Source organism: Phalaenopsis equestris, unplaced genomic scaffold (assembly GCF_001263595.1).
Source record: "Phalaenopsis equestris unplaced genomic scaffold, ASM126359v1 Scaffold000413, whole genome shotgun sequence".
NCBI lineage: Eukaryota > Viridiplantae > Streptophyta > Magnoliopsida > Asparagales > Orchidaceae > Phalaenopsis > Phalaenopsis equestris.
Genome location: NW_018164854.1, coordinates 565,002 through 592,570, shown reverse-complemented (window position 1 = coordinate 592,570; position 27,569 = coordinate 565,002). Strand labels below are relative to the sequence as shown.

Genomic DNA, 27,569 nt, shown 5'->3' with positions numbered 1-27,569 from the left:
GCTGCACCACCTTTCTAATACTAGACTTCAAGCCACTAAGACATCTGACTACTGTATTTTCCTCTGGCTCTGTCAGGTTGCATTTCACTTGTAAGTGGTCGAACTGAGCTGTGAACTCTCCCATTGAAAGGTCTCTCTGCTATAGATTGTGGAGTTTCAAAAACATGTTCTGATGGTAATGAGGCAAAAGATATTTCTTCTGCATGATTTTCTTCATCTCATCCGACATGGTAATCTTTTCTTTGCCTTCTCTCCTCCTCCGTCGCTATACATTCTCCCACCATAGAGAGACACTTTTCTTTAACCTCTGCAATTCTTTGCTGGAGGCAATATAGTTCTTGCCGTATCTTTTCCCGGGTAGGCTCGGGCATTTTCTCCTTGGCGGCATGTTTGATGGTTTGGGATCTGTTTGGGGGGGAGAAAAGAAGGAAAAGAGAAAGAAGAGGAAAAAAAATAAACGAAAAAAAAAGAAAAAAAAAATCGTGTGGTGGATTGGGTAGGGGGGAATGCTAGAAACTCTAGGATGAAACTAGGTTTGAGCTAACTTTGATACCGAATGATACCGGAGTTGACCCAAACCACAACTCTAAAATACGAATATTATTATTGACTCTTAATGAGGTTATAATGGCGACAAAAAGTAAAGAGAACAACCGCCCAAAGCGGTGCAGGATACAAGCAAACACAACACAATAAGGACAGCGCAAACAAACTTAACGAGCAAGAAATCTGGTGGGTAGAGACCGGAGACTTGCATGAGGTAGGGGTGGAAGGGAGATGAAAGTGGTGGCCTGCGGGAGTAGGGAGACAGCCTTCGGGGGCAGGAAGGCCTGCTGGGGCCAAAGGCAGGGAGTATCGGCAGCCTGCTGGGAGGAGTATGGAGAGCCGCGACGTTGCTGGGAGAAGGTTGACAACAAGTGGAGGGAGGAAGAAGCTGGGTTGCAGCTGGGGTGGGCTGCTGGGAGCAGTATGGAGAGCTGTGGCCTTACTATGTAAAGGCTGGTAACAGGTTGGAGGGAGGAAGAAGTTGGGCTGCAACTGGTTAGGGCAGGGAGGGGGCTGGTCAGTGGCTTGCAAGGGTGCAAGGGGGAGTATTAAATGAAGAAAAATAATGATTACTATATTATTCTTTGATTAGGACATATAAAAAATATTAAGTACAATAAAAGTAATATGTAATCAAAATTAAAAAAAAAAAGATTATCATCAATATTTTTAGATCATTGCATACGAAAAATAAACATAAGATGTTTTGTACAACATAAATAATCAAAATTTAACATTTTTTTTATATATTTTTATACGTTTCAGACGTTTTGTCACAAGAGTGTATGTGTCCGACACATGTCGAAACTGCATGGCTATTTGTAGTGAAGTGTCGGCACATCATAACTTTTAAGTAAATTAATGTTTATTTTACTAAGAAAAAAATTATAAAAAAATCTTGTCAGGTTTGACGATATAAAAAACTATCATACCTTAAAATTAGAGCACTAATTAGATTAGATATTTAAAAGATTCTAGCACCCTTCAAGTCAAAGGATAATAGGGTAGTGAACGACCGATTTTGAGTCAAGTTGGGGCCGGCTCAAATGGAATTGAGTGTGGTTCGTGGCTCTTGATATTCAATTTCGAGCTAGCTTGACTTGAAATTTAATCGAGCTCGATCTGACCCAAAATCAAAATGAGCTGGCTCAACTAGTTAAGTTATTGGGATTTGTTCCAGCTTGATAAACAAAACGAATTGACTTATTTTGATCGATCAAACTTACAATGAATGAATGCAAATAAATTACATAAAAATTCTATCACTTATGCATTCCAAAAGTTTATTTAGCATTACATATTACACACTCAATTTTTATAAATAAAAAAGATCGAACTGTTTCGTGTATGGCTTAAATTGGCTAAAAAAAAAAATTAAGCCATGGTGTCGGCTTAGAGCTCGGCTTGTTTATTTCGATCCAATCTCAATTTGAGCTAAAATTCAAATCTATTTTTGAGCCATTGTGACTATAGTGCTGCTACTACATTGGTATAAGCTAGTTAATTTTGACATAAATAACTTTTTGGTATTTTAAATTGAGTTTTGGACTTGAGGCTCATTGTTGCTTTTTTTTCAAATTTTCAAATTTTTTTTTTTTTATTTTGCATGAACCCAATTTTTGCAAACTTAATTTTTTGTACTTATTTAGGTTGTAGAGTAGTTGTCAATGAAGAATGATGCATTGCTTTGCAAGGGTCCTTTGAAGCCATTGCACACTGCGTGTAGGTGTATACTTTTTCAAAAATGTGTCGGGATATCTTTATAAATCAATTTGTAAGAGAAACAAATGATTCCATATAAAACAATGGCATGTAACTGGCACATAATGTTATTCATCATGCTTGTAAAACGTAATTTTAGCCTTTAAAAAAAAAAAAAACTTCATTAGATGAATCAAGTAACTTTACTTATGATACCAATGCAAAAAAAATAAAAAAAAATAAAAACTTGAATTTACAAAAACCTCTTTCAAGGTGATATCAACCACTCCAGAACCACTTGATAGCAAGCAATAGCCGCTATACCAAAAATGCTCACTAATGCTTTAAGTGGGGGAAAAAAATAGAACGCTAAGCAAACAAAGAGAGAAATGGTTCTTGGAGAGAAAATTTCCACTTATAGAGATATTTATCTGCTCAATAAGTTGTCAATATGGATAAATACAATACCAAACTAATAATTATTAGGAGGATGTGTTCTCCGTTTAAATTGTTCTATCAGATCACCAACTTGAATGAAAAATAGTGAAAAAGTTAAAAGTTCAACCAAGGATCTTAATACACCAGTTTTCATGTAAAAAAGAGGAAAGGTTTCATGTGCTTTAAAAGTGATGTGGATAAAGCTATGCTATTATGAAAATTGATAAATATGCCACACAACTATGATGTGTGCCATTCATTCTGATGCTTGCTATGTGTGGATAACGTACACCATATTCCAAATTAGTACTTCACATTCCTAGATACGTGGAGGGTGCGCCATATGTGCTTTGTGCCATAGCGTGTGATATTTTGCGTTATTGACAAGCATGGTCTATGGTGAGTAACATATAATTCAAGCTAATTCTATATTTTAATCATTAACTAATACATTGTTTTCTTATATCTCATTTAATGAATTGAATCTCAGTTGGGAGCTCCAAATTTCTCATCATTAAATACGTGAAGGGTGTGCCATTCATCACGATGCTTTCTATGTGTGCATAACACATCATTTTCCAAATTCATACCTCTCACTTCACAAGACTAAATATGTGAAGGGCGCGCCATAGATGCCTCATGCCATAGCGTGCGATATATTGTGTTTTTGGACGAGTAGCGTAGAATTCAACCTAATTTTATATTTTAATCATTGTTGTTTGATTAGACTTTTTAAATTTTGTAATAAAATTTAGAATAATTAGATGTCCTTGTAACAATTAATGGAAATGTAGCCTAATTAATCTATAATTTGACTAAGTTAAACTTTTAATTGATCAATAATGCTAAAATATTCTAGTAATTAATGAATAATTAGCCTTTTATTAAGATATTTTATTGCATTTTAATTAAATATTGGTCAATAAGTATAATCTATGTTATTGTATTTAATTGATTTCTAATTAGCCTAATTAGTTTTACTTATTCTAATTGTTACTAATTAACTATTGATTATCTTACCCAATTAAGCTGGTTTATCAAATAGGCCTATTTATAAAGTAAAGGTAGTTTGATTGATTTTCATTTACTTTATTTATGATTAATTAGCCAACATTATTATCCTACTTAGGGGTGTGCATTAGTCGGTTCAGATGGATCGGTTTTAAAATTTGGCAAACCGATTTGAATGGAAATCTAGAATCGAACTACCGAACAAAACAAAATTTTGATAAAATTGAACCAGTCAAACCGAACTTTAATTCAGTTTGAATGGTTTGGTTTTATATAAACCAAAATATATATATTTGATATATAAAAAAATTATGAAGCACAGACACAGATGCGGACACGACATAATTAAAAAACATAGGACACGACATGTTATAGACATGTTTTTATATTTAATTAATTAATAATATAAAATATAAAATTTTCTATTATTCTTTATTAAGAATATCACGACACAAATTATGTAAGAATAAAATTTAACTTCATAAATTTATTATATTATAAAATCTCACGCTTATGAAAATTGATTTTTAAGATTAGGTGTAATATGTTTCAAAAGAATTTATCCAACTTATAATCTTATTTATCTACTAAAAATTAAAAAAACCTATGATTACAGAGAGAGAATTACTAACGCTCTGCTTTTATTTGGGTTAGATGCACATTTGTTGCTCGATTTTGATGAATCTTAAAGGGACCCTGAACATGACGAGAGATGTGACGGTTTTGACTATACTGTATAATTAAGGCTATACGTATATTTATGATTTTATAAATCCCGTGTTAAATTTTCTCAAAATCGTGTCAAGCTCACATCCGATGCAGTGTTGAGGCGTGCTCCGGACGTGTTTGAGCCTGAAAAAAATTCAAACATTTGTAGTGTCAGAGAACTGTCGGGGCGTGTCAGACAAGCTTTGGTGTTTGAAACGTGCCCGACACGGGCACAACACATTTTTTGAAGTTTCGTTGCTACATAGATAAAAAATAAAAAAAAAATATCCCAAAAACTCTTTATTCGTTTAAAAAACTGAAGCAGTCAATACCTAGACTGCCTAAAATTATGACTAAGTAAATTTCAGTTCTCAGTGGGAACCGAAAATCAAATATTGGCCTTTTAAAAACCAAAATCCAAACTATTAAATCCGTTTGGTTCGGTTCGATTTTCTGGATAAAACCGAACACTGCATGCCCCTAATCCTACTCTATTGGTTTCTAGTTAGTAATACCAGAACTAATCAAAACCAATGGTAATGGAAACAAATTTCATTACGCAAAGGATTAGAGTTACAACCACTACACAAAGCAGAAGCAAAACACAACAAACACAAACTCCAGCTAGGTTCAGATAAGATCTGAGGGCAGCGGTGGTGTCGGCGAGGTGCTAGAAAAGTGGATTATGCGGTTTGGAATCGGTGTTTGGAGGGGTGAGGATATGGTGGCCAATGACTAGGAGGAGGGGGAAGGGAAAAGGGTAGGTGGGCGGCTGCACAAGTTGGCTGAAATTGCGGTGGAAATGGCTGCAGGTGGGTGGTAATGAGAAGGGGAGATAGGTGGCTTATAGAGGGCAGGTTGGGTGGAGGAAGGGATGCAGGGTGGCGGCTAGGATGAGTAGGCCAGTGACTAGACAGGGGATGAAGAGGGATGGCAAGTGGTGGGAGGGCTTGAAGGAGAAGTTGGGATGCAGGGCGGCGGCTAGAGGAGGGAAGATGGTAGGGAGGAAATTAGAGAAGATACACCACCACCTTGGAGTAGGATACTGCTAGAGCATCACCTATTGTTGGATACAACCCTAGCAAGGGGAAGAAGACTCGACACAAAATATAAAAAGAGAAATCACACATAACTTAACCCTAATTCCAACAAACAAAGCATATAAATAGGCTCCAATCTGGTGGGGAAAAAAAAGAAAAGGAGGAAGGGGACAGCGCCAGTGTCCGCCGCTTCAAATTGTTGCTTGGTCCAGTAGGAACATGCACTGGCTTTCCCTAGACCGGTTCTGCTAGTTTGTCTCTCTGCCAGCCAGTTCAGCCGACTCAGCTCAGCCCCGCGTCAGTCAACTTAACAAATTGACATCAAGTAAATTATCTCATTAATTTTGTTATTCACTATTCTTTTGTAAAAAAGAAAAAAATGATGTTTATTTTGAGGATACCTCGATTGAGACTTGTTTCTCACCTTTTGTGAAGGCCTGTTGCACCCTCACGAACCCATTTCCTTTAGTTTCTACCAAAAAATCGGTTGAGACTTGATTTTTACCTTTTGTGAAGGCCTGTTGCACCAGCACGAACTCATTTCCATTTGGTTTCCACCAAAAAAAAAAGTGCTTAAGCATGGGTTTGGAGCTAATTCCGATCACTTTCTGGCACTTTAATAAAACCAAACGGATCTTTAGGAATTTCTATCATATAGTGTAGCCCCATTGTGCTATTATGGGAACTGATCTTTCCATGATGCTGTTGGCTCTTAATTTATAATAAAACCAAACGGATCTTTAGGAATTTCTATCATATAGTGTAGCCCCATTGTGCTATTATGGGAATTGATCTTTCCATGATGCTGTTGGCTCTTAATTTATTGTAATTAATCACAAAAATACAACAGATTCATGTAATGTAGTTAATCTACGTTTCTTGCAACCGGCAGCTATCACTTTGATGTTGCCCCATTTCTGAAGTAGTTGTACTTGTAGGCATATGTAGTCACCCTTTAAGCTACTTTGTCTATATGGGTCTACTTAATGGATCATATACAGGTTTTGGCTTTTATCATTGGCATTATATTGAAACCCTATGAGTCCAGTTTCAATTTATCGGAATTCTTTTGAAGATTGGCTCTTTTGAAGCCCCGTCGATTGGGGAATTCTAACTTCTAAAAAAGGGAAGCTTTGTATCACAGTGAAGGTTTGTAAGGGCAAAATCTTACATTTAGACATAAATGGCTCTGTGAGAAGGCCTTATTGTATCTAGACATGACTTGTATTTATCGTAAATATACTTAATTTTATCTATAAAATGACAGAATATTTGGGATACGGATAATGGTGATGTGATGATTATTAATTGCACCAATAATGTTGCTGAACTTGTTTAGAGGTTTCTTTCATATTAAATAATATACAAGTCTATTTTGAATGATCATCCATGTGGCGAGGAAAATAACTATTGTATTCATTCATCAAATTTATTATGATTTGGTCTTCATATTGTCCTGATAACCTAACATTAGCTATTTTCTCTTTTTGACGATTACTTTATAAGCAGGATCAAATACCTCCATTTCCTTCTCATATTGCAATTAAATCAATCGAGTCTCAGCTGGGAGCTCCAATTTCTCATATATTTTCTGATATTAGTCCAGAACCCATTGCTGCTGCATCATTGGGGCAAGTCTATAAAGGTTAGTGATCCCATTTTTGTTAATGTTTGATTTAGGCATATTGTATCTATGTTTATTGATGATATTTTGTGCTCTCTACATCTAAATGCATACATTTGATATGTCAAGTCATGCAGCTCATCTACATTCTGGGGAGCTTGTAGCTGTTAAAGTTCAAAGACCGGGTATGGCGCTCACGCTAATTCTTGATGCTCTGTTGTTTCGTATGATTGGGGGACAGCTGAAGCGCTTTGCCAAGGCTAGGAAGGATTTGCTGGTTGCTGTCAATGAGATGGTTTGAATATGAAAGGTTTCTAAAAGTAGACAGAAAATGATAGAAAATAAGAATTCATAAAATAAAGCTAATAATAATCATAATGATCACCTTTAAGAGAGAGTCCCCCATCTGTAGAAGTTGAATGCAATTTACGCATGATAGTGCTATGATCACAAACAAAGAAAACCAAATTGGCAAAGTAGCAATATATATATATATATATATATATGATTGCTTCTTAAACAATCTCAATATTATACAGTTTTTCGAAATTTTAATTGCTAATGGCATTCAAACTCAAAAATGGAAGAATTTTATACAATTTAATTGGCGTTTGTATCATGATTAACCTTTTTTATTTTTAATCTTTATGTTTCTAGGCTGTTGTAAACTTTTCCTTGATGCTGGACATGGGTATAACCATTTCATTTGCTAAAAACTAACTGCTAAAAGTGCACAGAAGTTTGTGCTTTTTAAGTGATATAGTTCACCTGGTTTCAAAGGTATCGAGTAGAATAGAATTGTGCCCTTAGTTGTCCTAAATTTGAATGATTTCTCATCATGGAAAACTCATATGCTTATATTTAAAATTTATTTTGAAGGCTCATATTTTGACTCCTGTCAAGCATCCAAATGACACACTACCAAGCTAAAATAAAAATCCCAATTTCATGGTGATTGCAAGTTTCAGAGTTAACTTCTTTCACAACTTATGCAGTTTCTTGGATTTAAAAGTTGGAAATCTCGGGTTTGTAAACATTTGTGGAAGAGAAAAGGGTGAAAATAGTCCTTCATCTATTTGTATGGGATTATTTTAGTCTAAACTACCTAATAGGTTTGATGTAGTCCATTAACTCCTTAATCATGATCCAAAATTGCGCCCGTTAGATTATTTTTGATCAAGTGTGAGGATTCAGGGAATCATTTTTGGATAACATCTGAGGAACCATATTACTAAATTGGATAAATTAGATAGTCTGCAGAGTAAATCACACCCTTCCTCCCTAGCGATCATTTTGCCCCTTTTCTTATTTGAGAAAGTTAACAATATGGGTTTAAATAATTGTAGTTTTAAATTCCAAACTTATTTAGGGTTTAGGGTTTAGGGTGCTCTTATTGGACATTTACAAGAGGATGTGTCTTTCGCGGATGATATCCTTCGTGTGGATAAGACTAGAGAAAAAATTCAGGAAAAACTTGAATTATGGAGTTCTACATTGGAGTCTAAAGACCTTCGTTTGAGTAGATCTAAAATTAAATACTTGTAATATAATTTTAGTAGTGGTAGCTCTAGTGGTATAGTTATAACTATGACTGATTAAATCATTAAAAGGTGTGAAAATTTCAGATATCTTGGGTCTATTGTTCAATGGGATGTGATATAGATCGTGATGTTATTAGTAGTATTCAAGTTGGTTGGTTGAAATGGAGGAATGCATCGGGCCTACTGTGTGATAGAAAAGTATTGTTTAGATTTAATGTTTTAGATTGGACTTATGTGAAGAAAGGCAAAGGTTGACCTAAATATTGTATAAAAAATGATCTTAATCTATTAGAATTAAATGAAAATATGACACTCAGTAAGACACAATGGAGAAAAAAATTCATTTAGCCGACCCCACTTCTGAGATAAAGACTTGTTGCTGTATATATTAAGTTATTGTTTACAAAGTGCACATATGCTTTTTTCTCTTATTCTTTTTTAGAGAATTATGTTGTTTGATGGCTAGTGCAGAATATTAAGTGTTAACATAAAATGTAGTCGACATTATTTACTGCTCATGTCTTCATAAATTCATCAGTCTAGCTTTTTTGGCATTCTGTAGTTTGATGCTTTATACAGTTTGAGTTGATGGTATAGGTTTCATTAAACTTTTAGCGGCTGTATAGATAATGCATGTTATTATATTTGAGCGGTCCTCACTTGCACATGGTTCCCTCCTACTGGGAGTTGGGCTCACTTCTCTTTATCTTGAGACTATATATGTTATTTATTGTGTTTTGGGGAAGTTGTTTGCTTTTATTTATTTATTTTTATTTATTTTTTGCCTTCGGTATCTTTCGCCTTTGCTAGGGCTGTATCCAATGACAAGTGGTGCTCTGGTTGTATCCTGCTCACAAGGCGGTGATTATCTCCTTGCATTTCTACTTCGCTCTCTCCCCTTGCTTGTTGCCGCACCCTTTAGCAACCTGCCTATCTGCTACAGGCCCTTCCAAACCCCTGTTGCTTTCCATTGACCCCCCTTTCAGCTCTCTGCTTGCTTGCTGCCACCCTCCCAATCCATATGCTCCTTTTTGTCGCCCCTACCAATTCCTTTGCCGCTTGATGCCTCCCGTACCAACCTTTCCCTGGTTGCAACCGGAAAGTATTCTTCCCCTTGCTGTTGCTAGATCACCCTTCCACCTGCAGCTCTCCATTTCCACTATCTCAACACATTGCCCACCACCTTCGAACCTTGCCTTAGGGGGTATTTGTGTTTGTGTCATTGCTTTTTTATTTCCAAGTGTTTTTGTGTTTCCTTCCGTTCTGGTTTGAGTTAACTCCAGTATCAATTGTGCTATGATTTGCATTGTTTATTAAAAAGAAAAAAATACCCCGTAGTTGAGTATACATTAGTCCAGGTGGAAGTATGCTGAAGTTCTTACACCCTATTAGCAAAATCGAGGCATATGAATATTAGTTACATTAATCTGAGTGGATTTCTGTGGAAAACTAGGTTTTCCTTTATCTTCTTGTTTTTTTTTTCTTTGGTATCGCAATATTCTCACTAGCTTAAATTGTTGGGATAAGATGACGTGTGGCGTGGACGTTTAGGACACGGGTCTAGGAAGTCTGGACCGGTTCGATCCAGGAAAAATTGAGGGTCGGTCAGCTCTCTAGGCTAAGAGAATGTCGCCTAATTGGAGTGGGGTCCACTCCTAGTTTTCAAGGACTATATATTTAATTTTATTGGTGTTTAGGGTTTAGTTTTTTTTTGTGATTTGCTTTGAAACGGTTGCTGACGTCTCTATCCCTTTACGGGTTGTATACTAGGGTTCCATGTGTTGCTTCGACTGTATCTTGGTCTTCATGTTGTGTTTATCTTTCCTAAACGTTTCCTCCCAGAGAACAATGGAGATGTTGTTTTTAGTCTCCACCTCCTGTGGGGCACACTCAAAGTTGCTATTTGCCCCGCCCACCCCGCAACCCACCCACCCACTCTTGGTGCCTCTGCTTAGGGACTGTCACTTGGTTTGTTGTCCTCCTTCCAGCTAGTTAACCCCGTCCTTGAGACCACCCTGAGAGGTCCACACTCATCGCCGACATTACCTACGCCCTATATCCACCCTAGTTCTAGTGTTATGCTATTGTTTTGTTGCAATTTTGATTTCCCTTCTATTTGTTGTAATTTCAGATTTCGAATTTAGTAATAATATTTGTTTCTCCTTGGGTGTTTGTGAAAGTACGATTTCATTTTGTATCAGAGCTAGCCTAGTCATAGTTTCATCTTAGTGTTACCCTTTTTTTGCACCCTAAATAAGTGTTATACATCTTTCACCTCCCAAAGCTAAACCCTAGCCATTTCATTCTGGAGACAAGTGTCAGAAGCCGATCGAAAAGTTACCACGGAAAAGATGTAGAGGGTAATCTGCGGACCTCAACAAAGACTTGGTGAAATTAATAAAGGGACCGATAGAGAGATTACCGTGGAACGTGATAGTGAGTCTCAAAGAGGATAGAGGGAGGAAAATTTGAATCCCTTCCACAGGGTTGATTTTAGTGAAGAGTATGATAGGCCACGATGCTTTGAGATTCAACGTCAGAGGCGGTCGAGGGATGGAGTGATATTTGGATGACATGGACATGTGGGAATAAAGGTAGACTTACCATATTTCAAGAGAAGAATGGATACAAATAACGTCATTGAGTGGTTGCATACTATTGAGAGAATTTTTGAGTATAAGGAGGTGCAAATTGATGGGAGAGTGAAACTTGTTGCCATAAAGTTGAAGAAAATTGCCTTTTTATGGTGGGAGTATTTGAAGAAAGTTAGACAGAGAAGCTAGGAACCTTGAGAGAAGAAGGAGATGCAAAGGAAGTATCTACCCCCACGGTACCGCCATGACATGTTCTTAAGCTATATCACTTACATCAGGGGGAGTTGTTAGTAGAGGAGTTCACTATGGAGTTTGATCAGCTCAGGCTAAAATATGAGCTGATGGAGATAGAGGAGAACACCATAATCGAGTATTTAGGAGGTTTGAAGTCAGCCATCATTCATGTTGATCAACTATAACTTTACTGATCATTGAGTGATGTTCAGACATTGGTCCTGAAGATGAAGAAAAAGTAGAATTAAATCAGGACATTTGAGCCTTTATTCAGATAGTCACCCACATTAGGAGTTAGTTGGAGTACATTCGAGGAAGGTGTGAAAATTATCTAGAAATGTGATATAATTGATTGGAGTGAGAAGCCCGCGAGGAACATTACACCTATCACAGTGGCCACAATGAATTGTTTTGGATGTCATGGGTTTGGACGCATCGCCGCCTGTTTCCCTACTACCCTAGTTATTTTTTTCACTAAGTAGTGGGTTGTGGTACTAAAGACATAGAAGATAGTGAGGAGATGCAAGAGTACCAACTTCTAGATGATGAGGGAGATATACTTGTGGTTCGACAGGTCCTTCAGACAACAGCCACAAGAGAGCAGCAGTGGCTTTGCCACAATATCTTGTATCCCCGTTGCACTATGAAGGGAAAAGTGTCAAACCTTATCATTGATGGAAGTGATTTTGAGAAAGTGGTGTCTACGTAGATGGTGGATAAGTTGAGTCTCATCACTCAGAGACATTCTCAACCTTTTTTTTTCTGAATTTGTTAAAGAAGGGCGACATTATAAACATTTACAAGAGATACCTCTTTGAGTTTTCTTTTGCAGATCAGTTGTGTGACCAGGTTTTATGTGATGTTGTACTCATGGATGCCTTTCACATCCTATTGAGAATACCGTGACAATTTGATCACAAAACTCGACATGATGGGTTTAAGAACGTTTACTCATTCATCAAAGATGAAATGCGTATAGATCTCCTATCTTTTACAGTGTTCGAATTTAAAGGTTCTCCTGCCATGAGAGAGGCACTAGTGGAATCAATTTTAGTGATGTTAGAGAGTAGCGAGACAAAAAAAATGATATTCGACATAAGACAATCACCACAGAGATAGGTTCATGATATTTTGATCGACGTCTTACTGCCAAAGCTGCCACAATCAAGGGAGGTTCGACTTGTCTTCACCTCAAAGAGGAATGAGCCAATATTGAGCTACTTTTGAAGGATTCTGCGGAGTACGCTTGGCGCGAAGTTCCTGTTTAGTTCGACAATGTACCCACAAATTGGGGACAGTTAGAGATAGCTCGCAATGCATGAAACTTTTTTAGGTGTTTTGTGGGACATGTGCTTCTAGAAGCGCAATCGAAGACCCTCAACCAGGAGAGTATAATATTTATGCTACATTCAATGTGGTAGTCCTAACTCTATACTATGAGAAGACATAAGCTTCGACTATTGAGGTCTAGGCTTCTCTATACCTCAGAGATTGACGCGGGGCGTGGACATATGTGAAGCGGGTTGTCTTGATTGATTTAGTCTAGAGGGTCGGCCGAATCTCTTGGCTTAGGGATTGTTGCCCAATTGGAGTAGGGTCCACTTCTAGTTTTCTAGAACTATATATTTGCTTTTGTTGGTGTCTACAATTTAGTTTTTTCTATGATTTGCTTTGGGATAGCAGCCGACGTCTCTTTTTCCTTCTATGAGCTGAATGTATTCTAGGATTCCAAGTGGCGCTTCAGTTGTATCTTGATCTCTCATCATTTCCTGCATCGATTCCCTTCACCCTTGCTGCTTTCCCCTTGTTGCCAGTACCCAGAAAACAGCGAAGCTATTGTTTTTACCTTCCACCCCTACCGCCACCCCCAAGAAACTACAAGCGGCTGTTTATTCCCTCCACCCCTGCCACTGCCACCTAGGGACAACTGCTCGGTTAGCTGTCCTCCCCCTTAGAGCTTGCTAACCGCCTCCTAGGAGGTGCATACACCTAGCTAGCATCGCCTACACTCTAGATTCAATCCCAATTTTAGTGTTGTGTTATTGTTTTGTTGCAATTTCCAATTTCCCCGTTGTTTGTTGTAATTCCAGATTTTGAATTCAATAATAATATTCGTTTCCCCTTGGGTGTTTGTTAAAGTTTTGTATCATAAGGTTGATGATGATGTATATATATATTTTATTCAACTAAAAGAAACAAGATTTTATACATGAACAAGCAAGTTTTACTTTATTCTTTTGATTGTTTTTTGTTTATCATGCGGAAGCACATCATCAAACTAGACTTTATGTTGAAAAATCTTTTACTTGATGTGAAAGAATAACTCAATTCTTTAACCTCATATTTTCTTTCATTTTCATTCGACCTAAGATCTAGAAAGTTTTCATTTTTTTGTTTTTAATTTATTCAAGGATGAGAACTTTTTTTTTTTTTGTAAGCCACCTTCCTTGTTGGTTGAGAGCTTGGTCTTTCAAACAAGAGGTCTCGGGCTCAGTATTTGTGATTAAATTTGCTCGGTGACACCCCTTCCCCACAAAAAAAAAAAAAAAACATTAAAAAAAATAAAATTCTTTTTTTTTTAAATTCACTGAACATTATGTGTTGTACAAATTCTATCGGTCATATTGTCAAAATAGGATTGCTTTAGAATGCTTGGGTCCACTTTTTCTAGTAACATTGGCATTTAAATAAGATTGCGGTGGTTATGTTATTGTCCATGATATTAATTGCATGGCTTTCTATGTTCTGCGTGCATTATTCTTGTTTATATGCTAATTATAAATTTTGAAAATGATAGGTAAGGCACATGTTTGAAGAAGTCGATTATATTCTTGAGGCTCAAAATGCTGAAAAGTTTGCGTCTCTATATTCTCTTCCCTCTAGTAAGTTTTTATACTTTTGCAAGCTTGTACTGTTAGCAGTGTACTGCGAAGTTGAATTTTGATGTCCATCAAGATTTATCCCGGTATAGCAATTTGTTTAGTAAAAGAATCTTAGAAACTATTTGGTTTTAGTTGTATATTGTGCTTCGTTCTCGAACAAAATATGCAACTTTCTTAGCTCATTAATTATAGAACCATCTTTCAAACTGTATTTGGCATCACAATGATCACTCGTGAGGGTTAAGTGTGATTATGATGAAGTCAATGATGTACTACTGTTGGATAATAAAGAATTTAACCATATAATTTATTCCGGAAGATTGATAAAAACATAATAATCAAAATAAATTGAGGCATTTACTTACATACCACGGGATTCTCATGCGTTTACCCAATACCTGAAACTTCATATTTACGTGCATACAACTCAAATATATAACATCACGTCAAAAATATCACTTACTATCTTTTTAAAAATGAATTACAGCTTTTCTTGCATATATTTATTGTACTTTAGAGTGTTATTAAGAGTGTGTAAATATCAAAATTTGGGTGTTACACACACGTTAGAATTGTCCTATGAGGATATTGTAAGCTTAATCTATCTAAGTGTTGAATTAGTCCTCAATTTTTTTTTTTAAATTAGGGATGAAACCTTACTACCATCCAAACTAACGAAAATTAGCAAGTTGTTAAAAATAGAGATTTTTCTGGATTATATATATTTTCTTATTAATTTAAGTATACCTAATTCATTACTAACCATATTTCCTTGTATTTAATTGCTAAAGTACAGTAGGAGTGGATTGGGATCGTGTACATTGCAGAGCGAGTTTATCTTTTATGATGTAATTTTATTTATTTTTTATTTTAATTCCATTGTAATGTAACTTTATGACAATTTGTTTGAAATTTAAATAATTATACAAATTTTCATGAAATATTTATTTAGAAAGAATGAAATAAATATATATATATATATATATATATATATATATATATATATATTAAACATTTTATTAAGTTTACTTGATACATATATTCCAATAAACTAAAATCATTTCCTAGAAAGAAAAGATTTATTTATTTATATTGAAATTATTATTTTTAGAAAAATCAAAATATATATTTTAAAATTAATTATTTTCATCAACAATTTTTTTGCTAATATGCTGGTATAAGCATGCATAGATGTTTGGAATTGTATTTCAACATTTCGATTTATCTTTGATTCTACATGAATGTAAAAAATATTTTTATCACAACCAATGGGTTAAAATTAAATTAAGGTTAATTCTATAGCCTTGTTTTTGTAGCTCAACTATAAATAAGTTCTTGAACATATTCTTCAAGCAAAAAATAAAAAAATAATAAAAAAAGGTGAAAAAAAAGGAAAAACATATTAACTAAAATCTTTTTCTTAGAAAGAATAAAATTTGTTTATTTATATTTGACAATTTTAATTATTTTCTTCAATAATTCTCGAACTAACTTCAATAAAAACATGTATAGTTTGTTTGCATCTTTATTTCCTTATTACGACACATCTCATGTTTTATAATTAGTATGGACTTAAGAAAACTCTTCTTTAACTCATCTAAAAGGTTAAAATAAGTAAATTCATGGCCTTCTTTATGTAGCTGGAATAAGAGAAACATTTTGAACATATACTTCAAGAAGAAAAATACTAATCTAAACAAAATTTACTAATTGATTATACGACCAATTGAAGAACAAGTTAGAACATTAAGTATTTGACTCTAATAGTACTCTTTTTTGTTATCATTTACAATAGGAAGGAAAAAAAAAATAACAAAAGCTGCATGTTGTCATTCAAAGTCATCAAACCAAAAGTGTTGATGTGATCGTTGAATTGTTTTTCCCAAGCAATTTCATTTAATTGGTTTTTTTTTTCTTTTGGAGCTGTACACCTTTAGAAATGAGAAGCCCTGGATAAATTCACATACAAAACGTACAGTAAATATTCAAGCAAATATTTTTATAAAATTATAATTAGCTTTTTAATTAAAAATTCCCCTTTGCAGCTTCGGTTTATATTGTGATTGTCTCTATTTGAAGATCAATATAACATTTTCAATGGTCCTAAAGAAAACTAAAATAAATTAAGTAAATATAGTGTCAACATTGAATTAAATTTTGGAGATGTTTATAAATATAGAACTCTTCATTTTACTCGTGCGGATGGATGCTTATGATATTTGATGATTACCAAGTTCTTTAACTATTTTGTGGGTCTCATCATTACAACTTCCCAGCTTCCTCTTATCGTAGCTGCTGCTATTTTGTCCACTGTGCTTACATTTACTACAATAAAGTATGACTATATCTCTATTTTGTTTCACTCGTTGAGAATTTATTGGTTATTCATCATGAGTCCTTAGGCAATGATGGAATCTTATTCTTTATGACATTTACACATGATATTGTATTTATAAATTTTCTTATCAATTTTTATAAAGTAACAAGAGTCAGCACAATCCTCGTAACCGACATTACAACTTATATGGGTGCACAATGTATTCGAGTTAGCTTCCACCTCACGCTATTACATGACTTGTTCTCTAAATCCACAATGTATTGTGCCACATGAATATGTTACGTCTATGCCTAGTATAAGGGCAAGTTCGTCTTTTGTATGCATAAGGACATTTTAGTCTATTATTATTATTGTTGGGTATAAATAGGCTTATTATGTTTAGGGTTAGGTTTATGCATTAGACTAAGTTGTGAGTCTTTAGGTCTAGGCTTTGGGAGAGATTGACTACCTCTCGAATTGTAGGAATTGGGAGAGATTGACTACCTCTCGAATTGTAGGCGCTTATCTTTTGTATGTGTGAGTAGTTTGGATTATTGAAGAAATAGTGTTTGCCCTAATTTTTGTAAAAATTCGAGTTGATTTTGACGTCAGATCGTATCAAATGGGTATCAGAGCCGAATGGAGTGTATGTTTTTTTTTAAAAAAAAAAAACTTTCGTGTTCTGAAGAGGGAGGATTCTGGGAAAGGAATGTAGGATTTGTCTAAAGAAGACTATTCCTTTATTCTTCTTCCCATTTGTAGAAGGCACTGAAGCAGGTTTTAAGATTCCTGGTACAACAACAGTAAAAGCTTTTTTTGAGGCGTGGAAAGGTACAATTTTCTTCTCACGTAGTTGGTAAGCAACAATGGGATCACGGCGGACAGAGTGATCGAACCCATCATTTTTACAGTGTGAACTCAAAAATTCTAGAAATTTTAGTGGTTGCCTAGCAACACCATTTCTTCAGATTTCGTTGCTAGATCGCAGTTTTGCAGCATTGGACGTTACGATTTAGACTAGCTGGAAATCATCGACTACATTTCAGCGTATTGAGGATTTCATATTTTGTGATCGAAAATTTTTTTGGGAGTGAGGACAATCAAGAAAATAGACAATTTGGTAAAGAAATTGGAGAAAAAGGTGGGACAACTCAAATCTGAGATAGAAGGAAGGTTCGTCACCACAGAAAATAGATTTTTTTTTCTATAGAGAACCAAATGGAGGATGGATTCGAGAGCATCAGAGAAGGGTTTTTGGATTAATATGGATTTTGGTACCATGCTATTTGTTCGTAGATATAAATTTATGCTTTTTGTCATTTGGGTTCCACTGTTTATTCAAGTTTCTCATTATGCTTTTGTGGATATAATTGCACTATTTCAAAATATATTTTCAAATTTCTGCTCTTTTTGCTGGTAAATTGTATGACTTTTCAGTGGGTTTATCATGCTTTCCCATTGTGTATGGAGTGCTATTGAACATGGCTGTTCATGCCAGTACCCTTAAACATCTGTTTTACACCGGTTGATATCTTACTTGCTTGTCAGGAACTGGTGAGGGCAAAGGACTGAGGCTATCTTCCGTAAAAGTTCCCAAGATTTATTGGAACTACACCCGTAAGGCTGTGCTCACTATGGAGTGGATTGATGGGATTAAACTTATAGATTCTGACCGGATTTCCGAAGTACATCTAAACAGGAAACTTTTAATTGATCAGGTTAATGCTCGAATACTTTTAGTTGATTTGGTTTATGCTTTGATTATCTTTTAATATGAGTTCCATCAAAGTTTATGGTGCATAGAGATGAAGCAATTCACTATGTGCTGATTAGTCATCTATGAGTCAGTCAGTTGGTCCAACTCTATTATGTAATTGATGCTGTCCGTGTTCCCAGCTTTTCTTTAATTTTTTGTTGTTTTCATGATTTTGATCTTTATTATTATGAAGGGTTATGAAAATAGATCCTTGTAAAGTGATTATCTCTTCGGTCTTGTCCTTGTAAGATTTTAATTCTGCTCCTAATTTGTTTTCTGATATTAAACATTGAAGTCTTTAAATATTTTCTTTCAGTCATTTTTGGGTTCCTATTTGATAGCCTTGTTAAACATTTGCCTTACTCGAACTATGAGGCTTGGATACTTTTATATGGTCGCTGTCTCTGGCTTGAAAAAATGTTGAACTGGATCTGTGCATATAAAGCTGGATATGATGTGGTTTACATGACTTCAAATTTCTGATATGTGAAGATAAAGAAATAGTTTATATGGCCTATTTATTATTGACACCGATTTAGAGTTCCTAGACGGTGTGGATGGATCGAGAGATGGGTTAAGAATTAGTAGGAGGAGCAATGGTGGAGAAATGAATGATGGAGATTGAAATCCTGCACAATATGCAGCAGGAAAATGGCTGGACAGCAATATGAGAGTAGGAAACGGCAGGTAGGCATCAGATGTGGAGGTAAAGGAAGGTATTTGGATGTCTAGAAGAGTTCATCACCTAGATCCGGTCAGGCTATAAGCACATCATCGGAGAGAGATCAAAGACTAAAGAACAATCTCTATTGCAAAAATCAAGCCAAAAAAGTAAAAAAAAAAACAAAAAAAAAAAAAAAAAGGAAAAGAAAAAACGCCAAGTAGTAAGTCTGATAAGGTCAAATAGGACCCCAAGGGGGTCACGTGGGCCAGGGGTACTGGATGTGTTAAACCGATTTAGCAATTAGACTGGTACTTCCAATTTCGGGAATTTCTTTTCGCGGGAAAGCTCCATGTTCTGCATCCTGCCATGAACAGACGCCCACGTTATTCTCGCCAAATGTGATGTTCATTGTCTTTATCATTGTAAGCATCTGAGTCTTCATAATAATGCGAAAGGAAGATGATGTTGAAGGCTAGCAAAAATATTGTGGTCAATAGTTAGGTCACTCTTTAACACATTGTCGTTAACCTTCTTAACAATCTTGAATGGGCCATCACCTCTTGGTTTGAGCTCCTCGAAAGAAATTGCCTGAAACTTTTCATTCTTCTATTACAAAATAATTCATGTATTACCTCCGAATATACCAGATGGTAAAAGATAGTATTTTTGCCGTTAATTTCTTTATTCGGCGAAAAACGGTCAGCTAGAATATCGCTGGTCGGAAATGCCTTTCTGACTGAATTCTTTTTGCCGTTAAAAAAGTTCTAGCGCACTTTTGGCTGAATGTCAACCTAAACCTTTTTCAGTTGAATAATCATCGGAATAGACCTACAAAATTATCAACTTACCAATTGATATGTCAATCGTTAAAATTACCAGATTTCACGATCGACAAACTCACCGCTTACAATCTGACTGCAATTTTTGTCGGTCCATGATTAGCGGCTGAAATTTCATCTGTTAATCCACCGAAAAAATTATACTGATAATAACAATAAGCTTTTATTTCACTAAATGGGGTTGGCTACATAAATCCTTTTCCTCCATCGTGTCCTATTGAGTGTCATATTTTCATTTAATTCTAATAAATTAAGATAATTTTTTATACAACATGCCTAGGACTTTTTAGGTTTACCTCTGTCTTTCTTAACATAAGTTGAATCTAAAACATCTACTCTCCTAACTTGATCATCATATAGCCGACCTTTAATATGAGCAAATCATTTACGACGACTCTTTCTAATCTTATCTACCACTGTAGCTATCCCAACTCTTTCACAAATATATTTGTTACATATTTTGTCTTTAAGTGTAAGACCACTCATCCACCCAAGCATTCTTATCTCAGCAACACCTAGTTTTATGCTTCTCTTTTAGAGGCCAACATTCTTCACTATAAAGTAATGCAGTTCTCACCGCAATCTTATAAAATTTTCCTTTTAAGTCTAAGCAATACTTTTCTATCACACAATAGGGCCGATGCCTTCCTCCACTTCAATTATCCAACTTGAATTCCACTAATAACATCGCCATCTATATTTTATCACTTTGAACAATAGACTTGAGATATCTAAAGCTTTCATTTCTTTTAATGATATGATCACTCATTTTTACAAATCTGCCACTAGATCTATTACTGAAATTACATTCCATATATTCAGTTTTAGATCTACTCAAACGAAGGCCTTTAGACTCAAACGAAGGCCTTAGATCTACTCAAACGAAGGCCTTTAGACTCTAAAGTAGACCTTCATAATTTAAGTTTTCATGAATATTTTCTCTAGTCTTATCCACAAGAAGGTTATCATCAGCGAAAAGCATACACCAAGGTACATCCTTCTGTAAAAATTTAGTAAAAGCATCCATAACTAAAGAAAAAGGATAGAGCTTAAAACTGATCTCTTATGTAATCTAACTGAAATAGTAAAATACTTGGTCAATCCAATACTTGGTCAATCCTCCTTTTTTTGTTTGAACACAAGTGACAGCTCTAGTATACATATCTTTAATAACTTGAATATAAGTCATATCAATATCTTTCTTTTCTAGAGCTTTTTCTAAATCAATAAAAACCATATATAGATTCTTCTTACTTTCTCTATACTTCTCCATCAAACCTCTCAATCAATGTATAGTTCTCATAGTACACTAGCCTGACATAAATCCAAACTGATTGTGAAAAGTCTTTGTATCACGTCTTAAGCTATGTTCAATTACTCTCTCACAATTTTAATGTATGACACGTTAATTTAGTTAAGCTATAATTTGCACTCTTGTGCATCCCTTTTATCCTTAAAAACGTGAACCAAAATACTCTTCCTCCACTCGTTGGACATTTTTTTGGATTTTAAAATAATATTTAAAAGTTTAGTAAGTCAAGAAATTCTCAAATCTATTAAATATTTCTACACTTTTATTGGGATGCCACCAGGTATTATTGATTTTTCACCCTCAACCTTGGTTTTCTTTAAAGTCTCATAGACTTTCTTTTTACTAATGCGATAGTAAAAATAAAAAGTTTTGTTATTATATACGATATTAAGATCACTGAAGTCAATGATATTTTCAAAGACTTTATTGATAAGTTTATCAAAATATCTCACCCACCCATGTTGAATATCTTTATCTAAGAAAAAAATATTTTTTATTTTTCTTCTTTAATACACTTCTTTTGAATTAAATATTTACTTTTCTTTTCTCTTTGTTTGACTAGTTTATACGTATATTTTCATTATTTTTAGTGTAAAATTTACTATAAAGATTGCTAAAAATAGAATTTTTAGCATCACAAATAGTTATCTTAGACTCCATTTGGGCCATTTTATATTTTTCCTAATTCTCTAAGCTTTTATATTTAAATCAATTTTTATAATATAACTTATATTTTATCTTTTTTTACACATTATTATTCCACAAATTATTTTTATTTATAAATATTTTTTTTCTTTTGATTCGCTAAGTACATCTTTTGCCACTTGTTTAATATTATTTGCTACTCTATCTCACATGAAATTAGTTTTTTCATGAACATCCCAAATCTTAAAATCTTGAAGTTTGCTCATAAAAATACATTTATTTATGTCTTTTATGTATCATTTCTAATTCTATGTTCATATTTTATTATATTTTTTATCTTCTTTTTTTTCATCTTAAAATCGAAAACTAAGCCTCACATGGAATTAGTTTTTTCATGAACATCTCAAATCTTAAAATCTTGAAGTTTGCTCATAAAAATACATTTATTTATGTCTTTTATGTATCATTTGTAATTCTATGTTAATATTTTATCATATTTTTTATTTTCTTTTTTTTCATCTTAAAATCAAAAACTAAGGATTAATGTCTTATTTTCACTTGAAATGATCTTATAATTTTTACATTCTCAACAATCTTTTTTTTCTTATAAGAGAATAATTAAAATTTTTATTTAACATATATCTAAACAAACCTACTTGAGTGCATAACCACTTATAACCTTAAGAATCTTAGCATCAACAATAATCTTTAGGGTTATAATTCTATCTTCAATTCTATAAATTCTTAAGACATTATATTTCAAACTCTTATCTATAATTACACTTACACCCTTGCTAATATGATTCCTACATAAACACCAAAATTTAATATCGAAGTTATCAGTCTCCTTAGCATTTTCTCGAAGCCATTTAGTTATTTGAATGCATAAAATATTTATCTTTCTATGAACCATAATATCTATTAGTTCCATTAATTTGCCAGTGAGAGTACCTATAAATCAAGATTATATCCCAACATAGTTTCATGGATTAACTTCTTGGTTCGCATCCGTTCATATTGTGGGAACCCTTGCTTATATAACATTACACCCGGGAACCAATGTGGCATTTCTTGCACATTCTTCACTATATTCAGGCCATACATTGTGTCGTTTTCAGGGGACGCCCAAACATTTATACAACAATTTGAAAGGTTCATATCATAACTCGACAAAATTTTACACTGATGGTCAACTATCTAATACAACCCTCCACTTTTCGTGAAAAAAATTGTAGCGAAAACAAAAATTTAAATAAGAGCCATAGCCAAATAGATTTTTCACACTTTCAATGAAAAAATGAAATGCATTACAATAATTTTTAGAACATCTCAAAATAGTGTAGAAAAACAGAGACCTTCTCAATGAATAAATCATAATAAAGATAACAATTAATTTAAATAAATCATCCAATATAAGAATATTGTCTGTAGAATAAATTTAAAGAAATAAAAGAATGCAGATCAACATAGAAAAAATAAAAAAAAATATGTCTTGCCGGTCCTCCTACTGTACTATAGCTCGCTTGCCACACCGAAGTGTCTTTGCGTCACAACCGTTCTTTCCTCTTCGCTACCTTGGCCTCGTCCTCAGCATACGCCCTGACCTCCATTGTCTTCTCTATTGAGAACGTTAGCCTTGACTCAATCTAAAGTTGCTCAGTACTTAGTAGAAAAATAGGCCTGCAACTTTTTGGTGAAGGGAGTCACACACCTACTGACTTTGTCATCAAGTGATGACGAATTCTCATTGGAGACCTCATAAGCAAATCCCTGTGTGCTGAAGCCGTAGATTCTCCCATTTTTCCTCTCCCAGCAGCTTCCCTCAAGAGCTTGAAGTTTGTCTACTCAGATTGGCCACTAGAGCTAGCTCCCATTGGGCTCTAACTGTGGGTTTCCTTCAAGCACGCATACGCATCTTACAAAGGATTAGAAAGAGGTAATTAACATCAAAATAAAATTGTAAATTTAAAAAAACCATTTAACTTGCAAAGACATTTTGAGATTTGTCGTCAATCAAACTCTAATCTGCTCGATGTGGGTGTGTGTGAGCGTGCAACTCAGCGGAGGTGGACTTGTTTAACTGTTTGCCTATATTAATATATAATAATGTTAAAAAAAATTGTTTACATTGTTCAATTTAATACACTGAATTAATCTTATCATCCTTCTATAATCAGTATGGGGCACTGAACCTTCGGTGCTTAAGGAGGTACCTATGCCCTCATAGTTGAAGATCCGGTTATGTTGCTTCTTCCTGACAGTCAAGAGAGTCCTAGGTGTTACATAACTTGAACTAAACATCCTTCCCTATCCAAATGGTCCTTTGCTACTTGCGGATCTCGATAAACATATATCGCAATCGGGTGACCCTTCAGATCTTGAAGTTCCATCGGATTTCCTGAGTGTGGTAAGATTTCCACCAAAAGTCTTGCACCACAAATATTACACATATTTTGTGAGTATAAAAAGATAACTTAAATTTACTTTAAATCAAAATTATTTAGGTCTTATCTCAAACTCTCTAGACCACATGTCTCGAACATCAATCAAGAGTTTTTAGGACAGTTACGAAGTATCAAACTGATTTTTGATGATATCTTTGATCTTGTGGACTTGTTATCTGGAAGGATAAAATATGAAAAAAAAATTATTGGCAGCTATATAATGAAATAAAATAGTAACTCAAATTAAAATAAGTTAAAATGTACTTGCATTGGGAGGTGCTTGGCATACCAGGCTCTACAGGAGCGAGATGGCCCACCTCGAAGATGGGCAGTGGAGGTGCTATAACTCCCTTCTCTATTTGAGTGCTCATTACTGTTTACTCATTCAAAGACAAAAGTGTAATACACATCTTGTTCTTGTTAAATGAGTAGGTGTTTTTGTGGTTTTCATGATATGTATGTCGTCATACTGCCACAGTCGGTCTAAAAGAATGTGACATACATTCATCAATGTTTTTAAAAATGCACTTTGAAGCTTGTTTCACAAGCAAAGCAAAGTGAGGCATATGACCCTCTGCATCACTTTGCTGAGGCGAGTTTCAAAGAGCCAAAGTTAATTTGTTTTTTTTTTTTTTTGCAATTTTAAGCTTTTTAATTACAACAACAAATTATTAAAAATTATTTAAAATTTTTAATTTGCAGGTTTATACTCAATATTTGTCATCAAATTATGTATTGCACCACATTTTTTTTCCATTTATATCAACTTTTAAGTCATAATTTATATTTTATAATTATTAATGAATGTATTTATACATTAATAGTTTTATATAACCTATTTGCGCTTTGGTTATTAAAAACACTGCTTCTCTCTATGCTGTGCGCTTTGAAGAAAAAATAAAATCTTTCATTTTATGCTTTGATAACACTAGTATTCATTGGCACGATATCACACCACACCTAATCTTGTAACTCGTAGAAAAATCTACCAAACATCTCTTGTTAACACTAATCTTATTCCTTTTCTTCAACCAAGTCAAGGAATATGGTTGTGAATGCTTTTGGGTAGTGAAGCTCATTTTTTTCACTATTTGCGTGGACAAAACATTCTCTCAACTATATCTTTCTGTGATGAGACTGTGCACCTTTTCATTCACAGTATAATTGATATGCAAGAGTTGTATCTAAACCACTAATGATCCTTCCCAGGTTAGACCAGATAACTTGTTGTACGACAAGCATCTCATCATTGTCTACGTGTAACTGATACTCTTCTCCATTTCTCTCATCTACAGACTCTCCACTATCTACTTCTTCCATTGCATTCTGCGCATTACATTAAATCCCTATTATGTTTAGGCAGTTAGATGCAATGTGTCTACATCCTTTATCTTTAAGCATTTCATGGCTAGGAATGTCTTATGGGTGTTGGTATGTTCAATCCTCTTTTTTTTTGTGTTAGCTTCTTCTCATGGGAGATAGATCTTGGTACCCTGGTCAGTTACTCATTTCACCCAACCCAATAATTAAACCTTATGTGAAGGGCGGAGTGGACCTAATGTTAACGTGTTTCTTTTCCACATTATGGGCTAGGGTCTAGACATCTTACAAAGTTCAATAAAGCTGTAAATGCATCGCATTGCGAATAAATGACTTTAATATTCAAAGATATCAGGATATGGTGTTCTCCTCTAGTTCCACCAACTTATACTTCAATATAAACTATTGAAAGTCAACGGTGTATTTAATTCCTGATAGATCCTTCTGCTATAAATGTTAATGTTAAAAAAATTTTCCTGTATGTAGTGTGCTGGGAGAAACTTGCATTGCATCTCCCTCTTTGTCTTGGATCAGATTGTGATCATGCTTTTGCTCTTATGTTGGCGCAAGCGCTTCAAATTCTCTCATCATAGTGAACACTCTTTTCAATTTAATGACCACTAACTTCACTATTCCATCAAGTGGAACATATTTGTCTTGAAGAGTCAGTCGACTGTTTGAAGCCACACAATGAACTCATTTGGATTCATATGACAGTCAAAATATGGTAAATCAACCTTCACTCCAAAGTTATCATCTCTCCTTCAATATTTAATATCAAATCTAAGTCATATCGGTTCTTCGTTGCTTTAGGCTTCTTGATAGAGAATGTTTTCTTCAGCTTTTACCTCTAGTTGGTCACCGATGTAATTGTGGTTGACTTCTTCATGTTGTTTTCTTTTAATATCAATAAGCCACTATTGCAATTAGAGAATTACTCTTCACATCTTTTCTATGATAAGTTCTTAAACCTCCTTTTGAGGATTTCTCTTTAACTGCATGGTGGATCTCCTGCTTTTGGGTTGCAGCAAAGGTAAAGATTTTGGATCGAGGTTGGGTGAAAGCTGAAGGGGGAGAGTTTACCACGTAGATCTAGTCATGCTACAAGCACATTTTCTAATAGAGTTCTAACATACTAGATAAGACTAAAGAGAACAATATCTATTGCATAAAACCAAGCCAAAGTAGTCTCAACAACAAAAAAAGGGAGCCTATTTAAATATCTCGCGGCAAAAAAAAACCCTAATTAGTACGCCTAAGAGGGCAAATTACTACCTCAAGTGGCTGTCGGTCAACTTTTTTTCGATTAGATTTATTTGAAAAAATATGATATATGAAAAATAATTTTTGAGATTTAATTTAAATATTAAAGATATATAGTTTGGGTTTTGAAAGTATGTTTTAATTTTTGAAAAATGAGACCAAATGGATCTCATTAGTCTGATAGTTTGCAAAATCGTGTCTGATACCGCAAATACTACACCTTCCCGAGAGATAAGTGTAGACCTCAGCGATAGACCCAATCCTGCAAACTATGAGATTTGTGACATCCGTTTGGTCTGCGAACCTTTTATATATGACCGACAAATTCCCCTATTTAATACAAAGATTAAATAGGGTTTATTTTACCTGGGTTCCAAGTTCCCTATAGAGGCAAGCCCCTATAGTTAATTACATCCCAAATGACGGGAGTCACTTGAGAAAACTCTCGATAATGATCAATGGTTCTAGTCTACAAGAATTCAAGGTTCAGGTTTTCGAGGTAGGACGTAGAAGGGCAAATGGGAGTGGCTCAAACATGAACAGTTATTTCAGGAGTCCAAAGGAAAGAAAAGGTAGGGGATGTCACAGATCCTGAGGAGAACCCTCAGTGACTTCCCAAACTATCCTAATGTGTGGCTGCATTTTTAGAGATGATGTTATTTAAATGTTCAATCCTGCCAATTTTATTAT

The 27,569-nt window shown here is 34.6% G+C and overlaps 1 protein-coding gene across 2 annotated transcripts in view; it reads left to right on the top strand.

The window, feature by feature from the left end:
* Window positions 1-27,569, top strand: part of LOC110027043 (uncharacterized protein slr1919) — a 74,231-nt gene that overhangs the window by 6,561 nt on the left and 40,101 nt on the right. For both annotated transcript variants that reach the window (XM_020728310.1, XM_020728309.1), the window contains 4 exons: window positions 6,954-7,089; window positions 7,206-7,363; window positions 14,235-14,319; window positions 18,185-18,354. In XM_020728310.1, the coding sequence (XP_020583969.1) occupies window positions 6,954-7,089; window positions 7,206-7,363; window positions 14,235-14,319; window positions 18,185-18,354 (549 nt within the window). The remainder of the gene's footprint in view (window positions 1-6,953; window positions 7,090-7,205; window positions 7,364-14,234; window positions 14,320-18,184; window positions 18,355-27,569) is intronic.